Source organism: Pelophylax lessonae, assembly GCF_965119305.1.
Source record: "Pelophylax lessonae genome assembly, chromosome: 9".
Lineage (NCBI taxonomy): Eukaryota > Metazoa > Chordata > Amphibia > Anura > Ranidae > Pelophylax > Pelophylax lessonae.
Window position 1 is genome coordinate 56,517,222 of NC_138776.1, and position 20,384 is coordinate 56,537,605.

The window sequence follows — 20,384 nt, forward strand, 5'->3', positions numbered from 1 at the left end:
TGATTTCTCAGTTCTCAGTCCTTTTCGAGTGTCAGTCACTGCCCCCTTCAGTGTTTACTGGGGTACTGAGTTGAAGAGGTGGTGGGTGCAGATGTCTTTGGCTCTCAATTGTGTGCTAAAAGGCAGCACCAGCTGTGAATTAGTCAGCTAGGTGGAATGCAACAATATGGTCTGGATCCTTCCAGAGCCTACAGCTGCTCTGTGATGTCAGCTGACAGTAGGATATAGCCCTCTATAAGCCGAATCTGGGTCACAGGACTGCAAAAGTAAGTGCACTACTGTAACCCAGAAGAGATGTATGGCCAAAAAGCCTCTTTTAAACCTGTTATCCTATATGTATATATATATATATATATATATATATATATATATATATATATATGTATATCTATATACACTATATAGATGTATATATATACTTGTTATACTTTTATCTGTGTTTGAGCTGCATTTCATCAGAAAAACATGACATTCTTGAGTGAATAAATTAAGAAACTGAGTATTAAGAATAGCTTAGATTGGATGTGGCAAGAAGTACAAAGTCCACCATTATTGTACCTCACCCTGAATTACTTGATTAGAAGAAATAGCAAAAATGTCATAGGGTTCTTAGGGTGCATGAAACACAGTACATTTTTTAAAATTCCAACCTGTTGGAATAAGAAACTAGTTGCTGAGGAATAGAGGTGCAACTAAAGAGAGTCTTGGTGAATAAGCCAAATGCTTATTCCAGAAAAAGTACCTTAAAAATCCAGATAACTAGACAAAACTTTTATAAAAGAAAGGTATTCTGGGGGTTTCTTCTTTTTTACTTTGGTCTTAAAATCAAATTTATATGTAGAGCAAACTATACGTGAGGTTGCCACTATCCCTACATTTTATGAAAAGTTAAAAATACTCATAATGGGATTTTGAAGGCAACCAGATGTATTTTTAATTATATTCTGACCTTTGGTCGCCTTCCAACTAAAACTCTGTGGTAGCAAATTAAAAAATGTTATCAACTTGAAAATGAAAATATGTAGTACATTTCAGAACATTCTTGTAAATTTTCATGTCATAATACATATATCAGAATTTTGGTTTGACAGGTATAATGCCAATGGAAATGGCTAGACCGATGGCTATGCCTATGCCGGTGATGGATTCCGCTATGCCGAGGATGGCAGGTGTATAAAAAATGATAATCCATACATACTGCATAAATTAATATATCCTCTTTCACCACTCTATCATATCATATCCTCTTTTACCACTCTATCTATCATCATGTATACTGTATGGCATGTGCCGATATATTTCTTTTAGCACTCTACATTCCTTAATAATGCTGACTGAACCAATATATCCTCGTCCATACTCTATGGTCCAAATACTGGCTGTACTGATATATCCTCCTCCCCCATACTTTATGGTCCATATATCAACAATACTAATAAATATTCTCTTCATCCACACTCTACATTCTATATACTGACTGTACCAATATATATATATACACTAACTGTACTGATATATCCTCCTCTGCACTCTGCATTCTGTATTAACTATTATCAATATATCATTCTCCTTCTCCATATGGTACATTCTGTATACTGACTGCACTGGTATATTCTCATCCTCCCCTCTACACTCTACATTCTATATACTGACTGTATCAATATATATGTAGTACACCCCCAAAGGAGCCGCAAGTGAAATGGAATCCCCCACCCCGCACAGCCAGGAACACCACATTTCCACAGTCTCCCAGTTCATTTCTCACAGTCAGAAAACAGTCCAGGACCTTAGGTTTTTGGTTTTATTTTATTGAGGGGATAAAACTTGGATGGGGAATAGGGGTATTATGGAATGCGCACTTGACTTGAAACAACTTCAAGGACAACTTCTCTTATGTACAATCTATATACACTCCTCTCTTCCTCCTGCACTCTTGCTTGCAGAACTCCAGGTGGCATACTGATAGTTACTCTGACACACATCTCTATCAGATTTTAGAGTATCAGCCCATTACAGGCAAGGACCCCGGGCCCCTTGGTTGTGTAGCAAAGTTCAGGGTCCAGCTTACTTCCCTGTGGCTACTTCAGGCCTGGCTGCAGCTGTCCCTTTCACTAGCCCCCCTGGCACTCTTTCTCTCCACAGTCCTGCCAGACTGCTCACTCACCAGCCGACCCGGCTGCTGTCTCTGCTGGACATGCTGACCTGCTCGTGCTGTCCTCTCCTTGCTCCCGTGCCTTCAGGATTTCCCCTGTGTGTTGTAGAGGGTTCCCTCCAGCACCCCAGCCCCAGGCCCAAGGTCACTCCCAGACTAGGGGGCACCCTCAAGGGCCATCGACAGCCTCCTCAGCACTCCTTCTCCATCTTCCACCTGACTACCCCTACTGGCAGGGCCCACGAGTACTTATGAGGTGGTCTGCTCTCTGCCAGACCATTTTGCCTGGGGCCCTCATCATTACTCCAAGCAGCTCCTCCTACACTCCACCCTCTACTTCTGGAAGCTTTTCCAAGGTTTCTGAGAACAGTGAGAATTACCAGAGGTGCTGCTTGCTGAGTAATCCAGCCTCCCTGAGTCACTCAGCCCTGACCCAGATTCAACCCAGGCCTGGCTCTCAGCCAGGCCAAATTTTCCTACACTACGAACTATACACACTAGCACACACTAGAGGGTGCTACATATATACTAAATGTATCGCTATATCTTCCTGCTTCTCCTCGCTCTAAATTCTGCATACTGACCGAATTGATACATCCTCCAGCACATTCTACATTCTTTATGTTGATTGTACCTCCTCCACATTACATCCACTGCTTCAGCATCAGTTTGGGCTGCCACCTAAATCACCTTCTTCAGGGTGTGTTCTATTATGACACCCTATTTGGTGAAAAAGACACCTTCTTCTCTATGTGTAGCCACCTCATCATTCTTTGATGACAATCTGACACTTTAAATCTGGCCCAGCTTCCACTTCTACTCATTTAATTTACTACCACAAGTATTTTTATAGCACCACCAGATTAAAAAGCCACCGATGATTTGCCTCTTTCTGCTGACAACTTGCAACTCGATGTGCAAGACAACATGTTGTTCAGTAGGTCATGCATGAAAAACATTACAGAACAGTGGTTTTAGCATCTAGTGTAGTATAGCATACTTTCTTCTCAAGAGTCTCTCTCTTTCAATGTCCCAAGACATTAAGGTTCACTGGAAGAACATGGTAATTGATACATGTTCCCTCTAAGAAGGCTGAACTTCTAGAAATAATCACATCAGGTCTGGTCATCTCTTTTACACTAGCAAAAAGTTATTTATTTCAAAGCCTCTACAGACTAACCTCTACCACTTCTCAAATGATACCTTTTCTTTTGACTGATTGGAGGAAGATGTCCTTTGGTCAATTCATATGCATTATCACTTATAGTACAAGGGTGATTACAGAAAGGGGGTAAAGGATATGAGGAAGTAGTATGTCAAAGGGTTCTCCCTTTTATTCCAGATCTTACAGACCCTATGATGCCTAGTACACATGATGATAAAATCGGATGTAAAATTGTTCTTTTGGAGCAATCTTCCGATAATCTGATCATTAGTACACAGCTTTCGAGAGCTGATTACGACAGTTTATACAAAAATATCTGAAGGGACAAGCACAAGCATTTTTCTCATATGATAACAGAACAAACAAGTTTGGTGTAATTAGTATAGTATTTGAGGGGAAAAAAATTGTGTGACCAAGACTACGCATGCTCGGAAACAAAAAAATACCATACAATACAGTACATCACTTCCGAAGTTGTATTTTGTTATACAAGAATTTTCAGGACATTCGTTTGCTACTGGTTTTCGATATGAGACTAGCATGCAAAAAAAAACAGACGATCATTCGTATTGTGTGTACAAAGCTTTAGGATGAAGTGCTGACCACTAAGCCTCTGTGCTACTCTGACTGGATTATGTAATAAGTGTAGGGTGCTTTCACGAACTTTCATAAATCCAATCCTGTATGTGGACGATCAACATCTACCTTGACACATTCCATGGTGCTTAAATGAAAGTGAAGGAGTTACTTGTGTGGCTATAAATGCTGAGGTACTGTATGTACCAGACCAGTGGTGTGACCTAGCCATAGCAACGCACGTGGCTACTATGGGTTCTGGAGTAGGAGGGGCTCCATTAGGGAAGCTGTTATAAAAAAATAAACCATGATGTTTCCAGCATACAGGTGCCAAATGCAGACTAAGAAGCATTTGCTTATCCGTCCTAGCAGTGTACAAATGTTTGCCCTCTGAACTTCTGCTACAGGCTCAGATTATTTCTGTATGCCTAATGCAGTCGTAAATCTCAGAGTTTGTCCTCAGCTAAAACCTAAAAAGACAGTGTGACGAAGGAGCATGGATGCTCCGAGCGAGTGCACTTCCTGCTAACCCCTTACCCAGATGTGACCTCATTGGCCTTGTAGCCGGAACATGGCCGTGGTCTACACATCGCCGCCGGCCTGCTAGGAACAGCTGACTACTATCAGCCCCTCTACAGGATTGTCTCCATCATTCGTTACATCCCACATAGGACGGAAGCAGATGAACTTTTATTTACCTACCATGCCGACAGATCCTAACTATAAGTGAGTCTTTTTGCTACCTATACCAAATACATTTTCTGCTACACTAAGCTTCTGCTACACTAAGCTTCTGCTACACTAAGCTGGCGCCGCTCTGTCCTCTTGTTAAAACCTGAAAAGACAGCTGAGGTTTGTAGTTTTATGAAAAAGCAAAATGTACACTATTCTTTCTCTGTCTGACTACGGTTAAAAACAACAAATAATATACACATATGTGGTATCACTGTGATCCTCAGGGGCAAGAGAATTTATTTTGGGTTATTCTTTGGTGGTGAGTTTTGGTAATAGCAAGAAATATACAGCTAAGCTTAAAAAAAATGTGTTTTTTTTTTCTTGTTTTTTTTTCCTCTTTTGGGCCAGTTTTTTTTATATAAAAAAAGAAAAAAAAACAAAGGGTATCTATTACCATTTACCACCAAATGAAAGCCCAATTTGTCCTGAAAAAAAAAAAAAAAAAAAACTAGGTATAATTCACCTGGATAAACTAAGTAGTTGCGATATGTACAGTTTTACCAACACATGTCAAAGTTGCACAATTTTTTTCAGGCCATAGGATTAGTTTTACCCTCCATAATGAAGGGGTTAAATATCATTATTATTAAGATGAATATTTGTAATCAGTATTATTATTATTGATACTACCACAATAACTTTTAAAAAAAGCCCCTATTATTAGTCTGACTATGCTGACAGCCCTACTGCTTGCCTGTCCTTCATGTAGGCATACTTTATGTTATGGTAATGACACTAAGGGGTTTATTTACTAAAGGCAAATCTACTGTGCACTGCAAGTGCAATTGAAAGTGCAGTCGCTGTAGATCTGGGGGGAAGCTCTGAAATAAGGAGAAGCTTTGCTGATTTCTATCATCCAACCATGTGCAAGCAAAAATTCTGTTTTATATTTTCCCTGCATGTGCCTCTAAGATCTACAGCAACTGCACTTCCAAGTGCACTTGTAGCACACAATGGATTTGCCTTTAGTAAATAAACTTGGGTCTATGTGTAAAAAATTTGCATAGCAATATACCCAGTGATAGTAGATGTACATTTGTTCTGACAGGAGATCCCGAGCAAGCCACAGAAGGCGGTGGGAGGAGGGACGTTCCCTCCTGCTGCTTGTAATCGCAATTGAGCAGCTAGTTAGTAGTGTTGAGCGAACACGGACTGTATTATTCGTGTTCGTACCGAATAATTGGATTTTTTGTACCCGAACACGGACACGGACACTTTACTGTATGTTCGGGTAAAAATCCGTGTTCGGTCGTTTTATTTCCGGGTTTTGCATGCTTTGGCGCTCTTTTCATGGCGGGCTTTCAACAGCCAATCAACAATCGTTTAACTGGTGTGCCTTAAGCCATCCCAGCCATGCCTGCAAATGTCTCAGTAGCTGTGATTGGCCGTCTGAAGCATGTGACCAAGTCTTTATAAGTTCGAGGCAGCCGCAGCGGCGTCATTATGCTGCTTAGATTCAGGGACAGAGCACACATCAACGTGCTGGCTGCTGATTAGGGAAAGATAGGCAGGAAAAAACCATTTGTGTCCGGATAGAATTGAGGGACAGGTCGGAGTGTTTAGGCAGGGCGAGTTGTAGGCATTTTAGGGATAGAGTCTGCTGAATTATAGGGTCAGTGTCTTCTACAAACTACAATCGATATTGCTGTGTGGGGGGTGGGGTCTGCACTCAATCCTGATCTACGATCTCTTCTCAATCCTGTTAGGGACAGAGTCTGCTGAATTTTAGGGAAACTGTGTTCTACAAACTACAATCGATATTGCTGTGTGGTGTGGGATTGGAGATAGGCAGGTGTCAGTGATCCACATCCATTTTTCTGTGTGTGAGCTGCAGTGAACACAATCTTTTTGGGCTGCAGTGAACACAATCTTTTTGGGCTGCAGTGAACACAATCTTTTTGGGCTGCAGTGAACACAATCTTTTTGGGCTGCAGTGAACACAATCTTTTTGGGCTGCAGTGAACACAATCTTTTTGGGGTGCAGTGAACAAAATCTTTTTGGGGTGCAGTGAACACAATCCTTTTTGGTGTGCAGTGAACACAATCTTTGTGGGGTGCAGTGAACAAAATCCTTTGTGGGGTGCAGTGAACACAATCTTTTTGGGGTGCAGTGAACAAAATCCTTTTTGGGGTGCAGTGAACAACATCCTTTTTGGGGTGCAGTGAACACAATCTTTTTGGGGTGCAGTGAACAAAATCCTTTCTGGGGTGCAGTGAACACAATCTTTTTGGGGTGCAGTGAACACAATCTTTTTGGGGTGGAGTGAACAACATCCTTTTTGGGGTGCAGTGAACAAAATCCTTTTTGGGGTGCAGTGAACAAAATCATTTTTGGGGTGCAGTGAACACAATCTTTTTGGGGTGCAGTGAACACAATCTTTGTGGGGTGCAGTGAACACAATCTTTTTGGGGTGGAGTGAACAACATCCTTTTTGGGGTGCAGTGAACAACATCCTTTTTGGGGTGCAGTGAACACAATCTTTTTGGGGTGCAGTGAACACAATCTTTGTGGGGTACAGTGAACAGAATCTTTGTGGGGTGCAGTGAACACAATCTTTGGGGGGTACAGTGAACACAATCTTTGTGAGGTGCAGTGAACACAATCTTTGTGGGGTGCAGTGAACACAATCATTGTGGGGTGCAGTGAACTCAATCTTTGTGGGGTACAGTGAACACAATCTCATACTTCTGAAGGTTTGAGGGTGCTGCCTGTTCCATACTCCCCCTACTCCTCATCTAGCCTTTTAGGGGTACAAACAATAGTAATTGGGGCCTAGTGTGGTTGTGTACGTGTGATATACATACACTTTTTTGGGATCATATTTTCTATTCCGCTATTTAATCAAAAACCTTTGGGGATCAGTTAAATTGGGGGATAGTCTGTGTTGGTACGTGTGAGAGAGATCCACCTTTCCAAGTTGTTGGGGTTCATCTCATACTTCTGAAGGTTTGAGGGTGCTGCCTGTTCCATACTCCCCCTACTCCTAGCCTTTTAGGGGTACAAACAATAGTAATTGGGGCCTAGTGTGGTTGTGTACGTGTGATATACATACACTTTTTTGGGATCATATTTTCTATTCCGCTATTTAATCAAAAACCTTTGGGGATCAGTTAAATTGGGGGATAGTCTGTGTTGGTACGTGTGAGAGAGATCCACCTTTCCAAGTTGTTGGGGTTCATCTCATACTTCTGAAGGTTTGAGGGTGCTGCCTGTTCCATACTCCCCCTACTCCTAGCCTTTTAGGGGTACAAACAATAGTAATTGGGGCCTAGTGTGGTTGTGTACGTGTGATATACATACACTTTTTTGGGATCATATTTTCTATTCCGCTATTTAATCAAAAACCTTTGGGGATCAGTTAAATTGGGGGATAGTCTGTGTTGGTACGTGTGAGAGAGATCCACCTTTCCAAGTTGTTGGGGTTCATCTCATACTTCTGAAGGTTTGAGGGTGCTGCCTGTTCCATACTCCCCCTACTCCTAGCCTTTTAGGGGTACAAACAATAGTAATTGGGGCCTAGTGTGGTTGTGTACGTGTGATATACATACACTTTTTTGGGATCATATTTTCTATTCCGCTATTTAATCAAAAACCTTTGGGGATCAGTTAAATTGGGGCATAGTCTGTGTTGGTACGTGTGAGAGAGATCCACCTTTCCAAGTTGTTGGGGTTCATCTCATACTTCTGAAGGTTTGAGGGTGCTGCCTGTTCCATACTCCCCCTACTCCTAGCCTTTTAGGGGTACAAACAATAGTAATTGGGGCCTAGTGTGGTTGTGTACGTGTGATATACATACACTTTTTTGGGATCATATTTTCTATTCCGCTATTTAATCAAAAACCTTTGGGGATCAGTTAAATTGGGGGATAGTCTGTGTTGGTACGTGTGAGAGAGATCCACCTTTCCAAGTTGTTGGGGTTCATCTCATACTTCTGAAGGTTTGAGGGTGCTGCCTGTTCCATACTCCCCCTACTCCTAGCCTTTTAGGGGTACAAACAATAGTAATTGGGGCCTAGTGTGGTTGTGTACGTGTGATATACATACACTTTTTTGGGATCATATTTTCTATTCCGCTATTTAATCAAAAACCTTTGGGGATCAGTTAAATTGGGGGATAGTCTGTGTTGGTACGTGTGAGAGAGATCCACCTTTCCAAGTTGTTGGGGTTCATCTCATACTTCTGAAGGTTTGAGGGTGCTGCCTGTTCCATACTCCCCCTACTCCTAGCCTTTTAGGGGTACAAACAATAGTAATTGGGGCCTAGTGTGGTTGTGTACGTGTGATATACATACACTTTTTTGGGATCATATTTTCTATTCCGCTATTTAATCAAAAACCTTTGGGGATCAGTTAAATTGGGGGATAGTCTGTGTTGGTACGTGTGAGAGAGATCCACCTTTCCAAGTTGTTGGGGTTCATCTCATACTTCTGAAGGTTTGAGGGTGCTGCCTGTTCCATACTCCCCCTACTCCTAGCCTTTTAGGGGTACAAACAATAGTAATTGGGGCCTAGTGTGGTTGTGTACGTGTGATATACATACACTTTTTTGGGATCATATTTTCTATTCCGCTATTTAATCAAAAACCTTTGGGGATCAGTTAAATTGGGGGATAGTCTGTGTTGGTACGTGTGAGAGAGATCCACCTTTCCAAGTTGTTGGGGTTCATCTCATACTTCTGAAGGTTTGAGGGTGCTGCCTGTTCCATACTCCCCCTACTCCTAGCCTTTTAGGGGTACAAACAATAGTAATTGGGGCCTAGTGTGGTTGTGTACGTGTGATATACATACACTTTTTTGGGATCATATTTTCTATTCCGCTATTTAATCAAAAACCTTTGGGGATCAGTTAAATTGGGGGATAGTCTGTGTTGGTACGTGTGAGAGAGATCCACCTTTCCAAGTTGTTGGGGTTCATCTCATACTTCTGAAGGTTTGAGGGTGCTGCCTGTTCCATACTCCCCCTACTCCTAGCCTTTTAGGGGTACAAACAATAGTAATTGGGGCCTAGTGTGGTTGTGTACGTGTGATATACATACACTTTTTTGGGATCATATTTTCTATTCCGCTATTTAATCAAAAACCTTTGGGGATCAGTTAAATTGGGGGATAGTCTGTGTTGGTACGTGTGAGAGAGATCCACCTTTCCAAGTTGTTGGGGTTCATCTCATACTTCTGAAGGTTTGAGGGTGCTGCCTGTTCCATACTCCCCCTACTCCTAGCCTTTTAGGGGTACAAACAATAGTAATTGGGGCCTAGTGTGGTTGTGTACGTGTGATATACATACACTTTTTTGGGATCATATTTTCTATTCCGCTATTTAATCAAAAACCTTTGGGGATCAGTTAAATTGGGGGATAGTCTGTGTTGGTACGTGTGAGAGAGATCCACCTTTCCAAGTTGTTGGGGTTCATCTCATACTTCTGAAGGTTTGAGGGTGCTGCCTGTTCCATACTCCCCCTACTCCTAGCCTTTTAGGGGTACAAACAATAGTAATTGGGGCCTAGTGTGGTTGTGTACGTGTGATATACATACACTTTTTTGGGATCATATTTTCTATTCCGCTATTTAATCAAAAACCTTTGGGGATCAGTTAAATTGGGGGATAGTCTGTGTTGGTACGTGTGAGAGAGATCCACCTTTCCAAGTTGTTGGGGTTCATCTCATACTTCTGAAGGTTTGAGGGTGCTGCCTGTTCCATACTCCCCCTACTCCTAGCCTTTTAGGGGTACAAACAATAGTAATTGGGGCCTAGTGTGGTTGTGTACGTGTGATATACATACACTTTTTTGGGATCATATTTTCTATTCCGCTATTTAATCAAAAACCTTTGGGGATCAGTTAAATTGGGGGATAGTCTGTGTTGGTACGTGTGAGAGAGATCCACCTTTCCAAGTTGTTGGGGTTCATCTCATACTTCTGAAGGTTTGAGGGTGCTGCCTGTTCCATACTCCCCCTACTCCTAGCCTTTTAGGGGTACAAACAATAGTAATTGGGGCCTAGTGTGGTTGTGTACGTGTGATATACATACACTTTTTTGGGATCATATTTTCTATTCCGCTATTTAATCAAAAACCTTTGGGGATCAGTTAAATTGGGGGATAGTCTGTGTTGGTACGTGTGAGAGAGATCCACCTTTCCAAGTTGTTGGGGTTCATCTCATACTTCTGAAGGTTTGAGGGTGCTGCCTGTTCCATACTCCCCCTACTCCTAGCCTTTTAGGGGTACAAACAATAGTAATTGGGGCCTAGTGTGGTTGTGTACGTGTGATATACATACACTTTTTTGGGATCATATTTTCTATTCCGCTATTTAATCAAAAACCTTTGGGGATCAGTTAAATTGGGGGATAGTCTGTGTTGGTACGTGTGAGAGAGATCCACCTTTCCAAGTTGTTGGGGTTCATCTCATACTTCTGAAGGTTTGAGGGTGCTGCCTGTTCCATACTCCCCCTACTCCTAGCCTTTTAGGGGTACAAACAATAGTAATTGGGGCCTAGTGTGGTTGTGTACGTGTGATATACATACACTTTTTTGGGATCATATTTTCTATTCCGCTATTTAATCAAAAACCTTTGGGGATCAGTTAAATTGGGGGATAGTCTGTGTTGGTACGTGTGAGAGAGATCCACCTTTCCAAGTTGTTGGGGTTCATCTCATACTTCTGAAGGTTTGAGGGTGCTGCCTGTTCCATACTCCCCCTACTCCTAGCCTTTTAGGGGTACAAACAATAGTAATTGGGGCCTAGTGTGGTTGTGTACGTGTGATATACATACACTTTTTTGGGATCATATTTTCTATTCCGCTATTTAATCAAAAACCTTTGGGGATCAGTTAAATTGGGGGATAGTCTGTGTTGGTACGTGTGAGAGAGATCCACCTTTCCAAGTTGTTGGGGTTCATCTCATACTTCTGAAGGTTTGAGGGTGCTGCCTGTTCCATACTCCCCCTACTCCTAGCCTTTTAGGGGTACAAACAATAGTAATTGGGGCCTAGTGTGGTTGTGTACGTGTGATATACATACACTTTTTTGGGATCATATTTTCTATTCCGCTATTTAATCAAAAACCTTTGGGGATCAGTTAAATTGGGGGATAGTCTGTGTTGGTACGTGTGAGAGAGATCCACCTTTCCAAGTTGTTGGGGTTCATCTCATACTTCTGAAGGTTTGAGGGTGCTGCCTGTTCCATACTCCCCCTACTCCTAGCCTTTTAGGGGTACAAACAATAGTAATTGGGGCCTAGTGTGGTTGTGTACGTGTGATATACATACACTTTTTTGGGATCATATTTTCTATTCCGCTATTTAATCAAAAACCTTTGGGGATCAGTTAAATTGGGGGATAGTCTGTGTTGGTACGTGTGAGAGAGATCCACCTTTCCAAGTTGTTGGGGTTCATCTCATACTTCTGAAGGTTTGAGGGTGCTGCCTGTTCCATACTCCCCCTACTCCTAGCCTTTTAGGGGTACAAACAATAGTAATTGGGGCCTAGTGTGGTTGTGTACGTGTGATATACATACACTTTTTTGGGATCATATTTTCTATTCCGCTATTTAATCAAAAACCTTTGGGGATCAGTTAAATTGGGGGATAGTCTGTGTTGGTACGTGTGAGAGAGATCCACCTTTCCAAGTTGTTGGGGTTCATCTCATACTTCTGAAGGTTTGAGGGTGCTGCCTGTTCCATACTCCCCCTACTCCTAGCCTTTTAGGGGTACAAACAATAGTAATTGGGGCCTAGTGTGGTTGTGTACGTGTGATATACATACACTTTTTTGGGATCATATTTTCTATTCCGCTATTTAATCAAAAACCTTTGGGGATCAGTTAAATTGGGGGATAGTCTGTGTTGGTACGTGTGAGAGAGATCCACCTTTCCAAGTTGTTGGGGTTCATCTCATACTTCTGAAGGTTTGAGGGTGCTGCCTGTTCCATACTCCCCCTACTCCTAGCCTTTTAGGGGTACAAACAATAGTAATTGGGGCCTAGTGTGGTTGTGTACGTGTGATATACATACACTTTTTTGGGATCATATTTTCTATTCCGCTATTTAATCAAAAACCTTTGGGGATCAGTTAAATTGGGGCATAGTCTGTGTTGGTACGTGTGAGAGAGATCCACCTTTCCAAGTTGTTGGGGTTCATCTCATACTTCTGAAGGTTTGAGGGTGCTGCCTGTTCCATACTCCCCCTACTCCTAGCCTTTTAGGGGTACAAACAATAGTAATTGGGGCCTAGTGTGGTTGTGTACGTGTGATATACATACACTTTTTTGGGATCATATTTTCTATTCCGCTATTTAATCAAAAACCTTTGGGGATCAGTTAAATTGGGGGATAGTCTGTGTTGGTACGTGTGAGAGAGATCCACCTTTCCAAGTTGTTGGGGTTCATCTCATACTTCTGAAGGTTTGAGGGTGCTGCCTGTTCCATACTCCCCCTACTCCTAGCCTTTTAGGGGTACAAACAATAGTAATTGGGGCCTAGTGTGGTTGTGTACGTGTGATATACATACACTTTTTTGGGATCATATTTTCTATTCCGCTATTTAATCAAAAACCTTTGGGGATCAGTTAAATTGGGGGATAGTCTGTGTTGGTACGTGTGAGAGAGATCCACCTTTCCAAGTTGTTGGGGTTCATCTCATACTTCTGAAGGTTTGAGGGTGCTGCCTGTTCCATACTCCCCCTACTCCTAGCCTTTTAGGGGTACAAACAATAGTAATTGGGGCCTAGTGTGGTTGTGTACGTGTGATATACATACACTTTTTTGGGATCATATTTTCTATTCCGCTATTTAATCAAAAACCTTTGGGGATCAGTTAAATTGGGGGATAGTCTGTGTTGGTACGTGTGAGAGAGATCCACCTTTCCAAGTTGTTGGGGTTCATCTCATACTTCTGAAGGTTTGAGGGTGCTGCCTGTTCCATACTCCCCCTACTCCTAGCCTTTTAGGGGTACAAACAATAGTAATTGGGGCCTAGTGTGGTTGTGTACGTGTGATATACATACACTTTTTTGGGATCATATTTTCTATTCCGCTATTTAATCAAAAACCTTTGGGGATCAGTTAAATTGGGGGATAGTCTGTGTTGGTACGTGTGAGAGAGATCCACCTTTCCAAGTTGTTGGGGTTCATCTCATACTTCTGAAGGTTTGAGGGTGCTGCCTGTTCCATACTCCCCCTACTCCTAGCCTTTTAGGGGTACAAACAATAGTAATTGGGGCCTAGTGTGGTTGTGTACGTGTGATATACATACACTTTTTTGGGATCATATTTTCTATTCCGCTATTTAATCAAAAACCTTTGGGGATCAGTTAAATTGGGGGATAGTCTGTGTTGGTACGTGTGAGAGAGATCCACCTTTCCAAGTTGTTGGGGTTCATCTCATACTTCTGAAGGTTTGAGGGTGCTGCCTGTTCCATACTCCCCCTACTCCTAGCCTTTTAGGGGTACAAACAATAGTAATTGGGGCCTAGTGTGGTTGTGTACGTGTGATATACATACACTTTTTTGGGATCATATTTTCTATTCCGCTATTTAATCAAAAACCTTTGGGGATCAGTTAAATTGGGGGATAGTCTGTGTTGGTACGTGTGAGAGAGATCCACCTTTCCAAGTTGTTGGGGTTCATCTCATACTTCTGAAGGTTTGAGGGTGCTGCCTGTTCCATACTCCCCCTACTCCTAGCCTTTTAGGGGTACAAACAATAGTAATTGGGGCCTAGTGTGGTTGTGTACGTGTGATATACATACACTTTTTTGGGATCATATTTTCTATTCCGCTATTTAATCAAAAACCTTTGGGGATCAGTTAAATTGGGGGATAGTCTGTGTTGGTACGTGTGAGAGAGATCCACCTTTCCAAGTTGTTGGGGTTCATCTCATACTTCTGAAGGTTTGAGGGTGCTGCCTGTTCCATACTCCCCCTACTCCTAGCCTTTTAGGGGTACAAACAATAGTAATTGGGGCCTAGTGTGGTTGTGTACGTGTGATATACATACACTTTTTTGGGATCATATTTTCTATTCCGCTATTTAATCAAAAACCTTTGGGGATCAGTTAAATTGGGGGATAGTCTGTGTTGGTACGTGTGAGAGAGATCCACCTTTCCAAGTTGTTGGGGTTCATCTCATACTTCTGAAGGTTTGAGGGTGCTGCCTGTTCCATACTCCCCCTACTCCTAGCCTTTTAGGGGTACAAACAATAGTAATTGGGGCCTAGTGTGGTTGTGTACGTGTGATATACATACACTTTTTTGGGATCATATTTTCTATTCCGCTATTTAATCAAAAACCTTTGGGGATCAGTTAAATTGGGGGATAGTCTGTGTTGGTACGTGTGAGAGAGATCCACCTTTCCAAGTTGTTGGGGTTCATCTCATACTTCTGAAGGTTTGAGGGTGCTGCCTGTTCCATACTCCCCCTACTCCTAGCCTTTTAGGGGTACAAACAATAGTAATTGGGGCCTAGTGTGGTTGTGTACGTGTGATATACATACACTTTTTTGGGATCATATTTTCTATTCCGCTATTTAATCAAAAACCTTTGGGGATCAGTTAAATTGGGGGATAGTCTGTGTTGGTACGTGTGAGAGAGATCCACCTTTCCAAGTTGTTGGGGTTCATCTCATACTTCTGAAGGTTTGAGGGTGCTGCCTGTTCCATACTCCCCCTACTCCTAGCCTTTTAGGGGTACAAACAATAGTAATTGGGGCCTAGTGTGGTTGTGTACGTGTGATATACATACACTTTTTTGGGATCATATTTTCTATTCCGCTATTTAATCAAAAACCTTTGGGGATCAGTTAAATTGGGGGATAGTCTGTGTTGGTACGTGTGAGAGAGATCCACCTTTCCAAGTTGTTGGGGTTCATCTCATACTTCTGAAGGTTTGAGGGTGCTGCCTGTTCCATACTCCCCCTACTCCTAGCCTTTTAGGGGTACAAACAATAGTAATTGGGGCCTAGTGTGGTTGTGTACGTGTGATATACATACACTTTTTTGGGATCATATTTTCTATTCCGCTATTTAATCAAAAACCTTTGGGGATCAGTTAAATTGGGGGATAGTCTGTGTTGGTACGTGTGAGAGAGATCCACCTTTCCAAGTTGTTGGGGTTCATCTCATACTTCTGAAGGTTTGAGGGTGCTGCCTGTTCCATACTCCCCCTACTCCTAGCCTTTTAGGGGTACAAACAATAGTAATTGGGGCCTAGTGTGGTTGTGTACGTGTGATATACATACACTTTTTTGGGATCATATTTTCTATTCCGCTATTTAATCAAAAACCTTTGGGGATCAGTTAAATTGGGGGATAGTCTGTGTTGGTACGTGTGAGAGAGATCCACCTTTCCAAGTTGTTGGGGTTCATCTCATACTTCTGAAGGTTTGAGGGTGCTGCCTGTTCCATACTCCCCCTACTCCTAGCCTTTTAGGGGTACAAACAATAGTAATTGGGGCCTAGTGTGGTTGTGTACGTGTGATATACATACACTTTTTTGGGATCATATTTTCTATTCCGCTATTTAATCAAAAACCTTTGGGGATCAGTTAAATTGGGGGATAGTCTGTGTTGGTACGTGTGAGAGAGATCCACCTTTCCAAGTTGTTGGGGTTCATCTCATACTTCTGAAGGTTTGAGGGTGCTGCCTGTTCCATACTCCCCCTACTCCTAGCCTTTTAGGGGTACAAACAATAGTAATTGGGGCCTAGTGTGGTTGTGTACGTGTGATATACATACACTTTTTTGGGATCATATTTTCTATTCCGCTATTTAATCAAAAACCTTTGGGGATCAGTTAAATTGGGGGATAGTCTGTGTTGGTACGTGTGAGAGAGATCCACCTTTCCAAGTTGTTGGGGTTCATCTCATACTTCTGAAGGTTTGAGGGTGCTGCCTGTTCCATACTCCCCCTACTCCTCATCTAGCCTTTTAGGGGTACAAACAATAGTAATTGGGGCCTAGTGTGGTTGTGTACGTGCGAGATACATACACTTTTTTTGATCATATTTCCTATTCCGCTATTCAATAAAAACCTTTGAGGATCAATTGAATTGCGGGATAGTCTGTGTCGGTACGTGTGAGAGAGATCCACCTTTCCAAGTTGTTGGGGTTCATCTCATACTTCTGAAGGTTTGAGGGTGCTGCCTGTTCCATACTCCCCCTACTCCTCATCTAGCCTTTTAGGGGTACAAACAATAGTAATTGGGGCCTAGTGTGGTTGTGTACGTGTGATATACATACACTTTTTTTGGATCATATTTTCTATTCCGCTATTTAATCAAAAACCTTTGGGGATCAGTTAAATTGGGGGATAGTCTGTGTTGGTACGTGTGAGAGAGATCCACCTTTCCAAGTTGTTGGGGTTCATCTCATACTTCTGAAGGTTTGAGGGTGCTGCCTGTTCCATACCCCCCCTACTCCTCATCTAGCCTTTTAGGGGTACAAACAATAGTAATTGGGGCCTAGTGTGGTTGTGTACGTGCGAGATACATACACTTTTTTTGATCATATTTCCTATTCCGCTATTCAATAAAAACCTTTGAGGATCAATTGAATTGCGGGATAGTCTGTGTCGGTACGTGTGAGAGAGATCCACCTTTCCAAGTTGTTGGGGTTCATCTCATACTTCTGAAGGTTTGAGGGTGCTGCCTGTTCCATACTCCCCCTACTCCTCATCTAGCCTTTTAGGGGTACAAACAATAGTAATTGGGGCCTAGTGTGGTTGTGTACGTGTGATATACATACACTTTTTTTGGATCATATTTTCTATTCCGCTATTTAATCAAAAACCTTTGGGGATCAGTTAAATTGGGGGATAGTCTGTGTTGGTACGTGTGAGAGAGATCCACCTTTCCAAGTTGTTGGGGTTCATCTCATACTTCTGAAGGTTTGAGGGTGCTGCCTGTTCCATACCCCCCCTACTCCTCATCTAGCCTTTTAGGGGTACAAACAATAGTAATTGGGGCCTAGTGTGGTTGTGTACGTGCGAGATACATACACTTTTTTTGATCATATTTCCTATTCCGCTATTCAATAAAAACCTTTGAGGATCAATTGAATTGCGGGATAGTCTGTGTCGGTACGTGTGAGAGAGATCCACCTTTCCAAGTTGTTGGGGTTCATCTCATACTTCTGAAGGTTTGAGGGTGCTGCCTGTTCCATACCCCCCCTACTCCTCATCTAGCCTTTTAGGGGTACAAACAATAGTAATTGGGGCCTAGTGTGGTTGTGTACGTGCGAGATACATACACTTTTTTTGATCATATTTCCTATTCCGCTATTCAATAAAAACCTTTGAGGATCAATTGAATTGCGGGATAGTCTGTGTCGGTACGTGTGAGAGAGATCCACCTTTCCAAGTTGTTGGGGTTCATCTCATACTTCTGAAGGTTTGAGGGTGCTGCCTGTTCCATACTCCCCCTACTCCTCATCTAGCCTTTTAGGGGTACAAACAATAGTAATTGGGGCCTAGTGTGGTTGTGTACGTGTGATATACATACACTTTTTTTGGATCATATTTTCTATTCCGCTATTCAATAAAAACCTTTCTAGGGCAAGATCTTAAATTACAGAAATATGAGGAGACCGTCAAATAAGGGCCGTGGCCTGGGTCGTGGTGCTGCTGGTAGAGCTCCTGTTGCAAGGAGAGGACATGGTCGATCTGTGCCAGCTACACGCACAAGTGAAACACCTTCCTCAAGTGTGAGTAGGCGACAGAACCTGCATCAGTATTTGGTAGGGCATCAAACGCCCCTAGAAGTGATGAGGCCAGAACAAGTTGAGGCGATAGTAGATTGGTTTGCTGCTGACAGTGCCTCCAGTTCCTTCACATTGTCTCCCACCCAGTCTACTGCAGAAAGGTCAGAGTTGGCACCTGCAGCCAATGTCCAACCGTCTTTCACCTCACCCCCTTGCAAATCAGGCCAGCAGTCTGAGCCCCAAGCCATACAGCAGTCTCTTATTCTTTTTGAGGACTCTGTCAGCAGGGTTTCCCAGGGCCATCCACCTAGCCCTGCCCCAGAAGTGGAAGAGATTGAGTGCAGCGATGCCCAACCACTTATTTCTCAAGATGAGTACATGCAAGGATCATCGCAGCACGTCTCCGATGATGACGAAACGCAGGTGCCAACTGCTGCGGCGTTCAGCATTGTGGAGACCGACAAGGAGGGCAGGGGTGAAGACTGGGTGGAAGATGATGTGGAGGACGATGAGGTCCTCGACCCCACATGGAATGAACGTCATGCAGGTGACCTGAGTAGTTTGGAGGAAGAGGCGGTGGTCGCACAGAGCCACCAGCACAGCAGAAGAGGGAGCAGGGTGCAGAAGCGGAGCGGCCGTGCCCTAGACACTACGCCCGCTACTGCCCAACGCAGCAAGGGAACGAGCGCACCAAAGTCAGCTCAAAGGAGTTCTCTAGCGTGGAAGTTCTTTAGAAAATGTGCTGATGACAGGACACGAGTGGTTTGCACCCTGTGCAATCAGAGCTTGAAGCGAGGCATGAACCTTCTCAACCTGAGCACAACCTGCATGATCAGGCATCTAAGTGCAAAGCACGAGCTGCAGTGGAGTACACACCTTCAAAACCAAGAAACGTCTCTGGCTCATCCTGCTTCCTCTTCTGCTGCAGTCTCGGCCGCTCCAGCCACATCTGTAGTGATACCGGCACCTGCCACCCCGCAAACAGACGATCTGTCAGCAACACCACCACCTGGGTCACCAACAACCATCTCCACAATGTCCCGTGGAAGCGTTCAGCTTTCCATCTCCCAAACACTTGAGAGGAAGAGGAAGTACCCCCCTACCCACCCGCGATCCCTGGCCCTGAATGCCAGCATTTCAAAATTATTGGCCTTTGAAATGCTGTCATTCCGTCTGGTGGAGACGCACAGTTTTAAAAACCTTATGTCGGTGGCTGTCCCACAGTACGTCGTGCCCAGCCGCCACTACTTTTCCAGGCAAGCCATCCCTTCCCTGCACAACCAAGTGGGGGAAAATATCAGGTGTGCACTGCGCAACGCCATCTGTGCCAAGGTCCACCTAACTACGGATACGTGGACCAGTAAGCACGGTCAGGGGCGTTATATCTCCCTAACGGCACACTGGGTAAATGCAGTGGCGGATGGGCCTGAGGCGGATAGCAATTTGGCGCATGTCCTTCCACCACCGAGGATTGCAGGGCGCTTCAGTTTGCCTCCTGTTCGTAACTCCTCCTACTCCGCTTCCTCATCCTCTACCGCCTCCTCATCCGGACAGCGTAACACCTTCACCACCAACTTCAGCACGGCCAGGGGTAAACGACAGCAGGCAGTTTTACAACTTGCCTGTTTGGGGGACAAACCACACACCGCGCAGGAGTTGTGGAGGAGCATGGAACAGCAGACAAATGAGTGGTTGCTGCCAGCGAGCCTCAAGCCCGGCCTGGTGGTGTGTGATAACGGGCGAAATCTCATAGCAGCTCTGGGCCTAGCCGGTTTGACGCACATCCCTTGCCTGGCGCATGTGCTGAATTTGGTGGTGCAGAGGTTCCTTAAAAACTACCCCGATATGTCAGAGCTGCTGCAGAAAGTGCGGGCCGTTTGTGCGCACTTTCGGCGTTCTCACCCTGCTGCTGCTCGCCTGGCAGCGCTGCAGCGTAACTTCGGCCTTCCCGCTCACCGCCTCATATGTGACGTGCCCACAAGGTGGAACTCCACCTTGCACATGCTGGAAAGACTGTGCGAGCAGCAGCAGGCCATAGTGGAGTTTCAGCTGCAGCACGCA

At 43.6% G+C, this 20,384-nt stretch overlaps 1 protein-coding gene across 1 annotated transcript in view; it reads left to right on the plus strand.

Annotated features, from left to right (window-relative positions):
* Positions 1 to 20,384, plus strand: part of LOC309564212 (alpha-2-macroglobulin-like protein 1) — a 254,662-nt gene that overhangs the window by 142,890 nt on the left and 91,388 nt on the right. Inside the window, exon 18 of the mRNA XM_082268839.1 lies at positions 1,092 to 1,169. Within this exon, the coding sequence (XP_082124965.1) occupies positions 1,092 to 1,169 (78 nt within the window). The remainder of the gene's footprint in view (positions 1 to 1,091; positions 1,170 to 20,384) is intronic.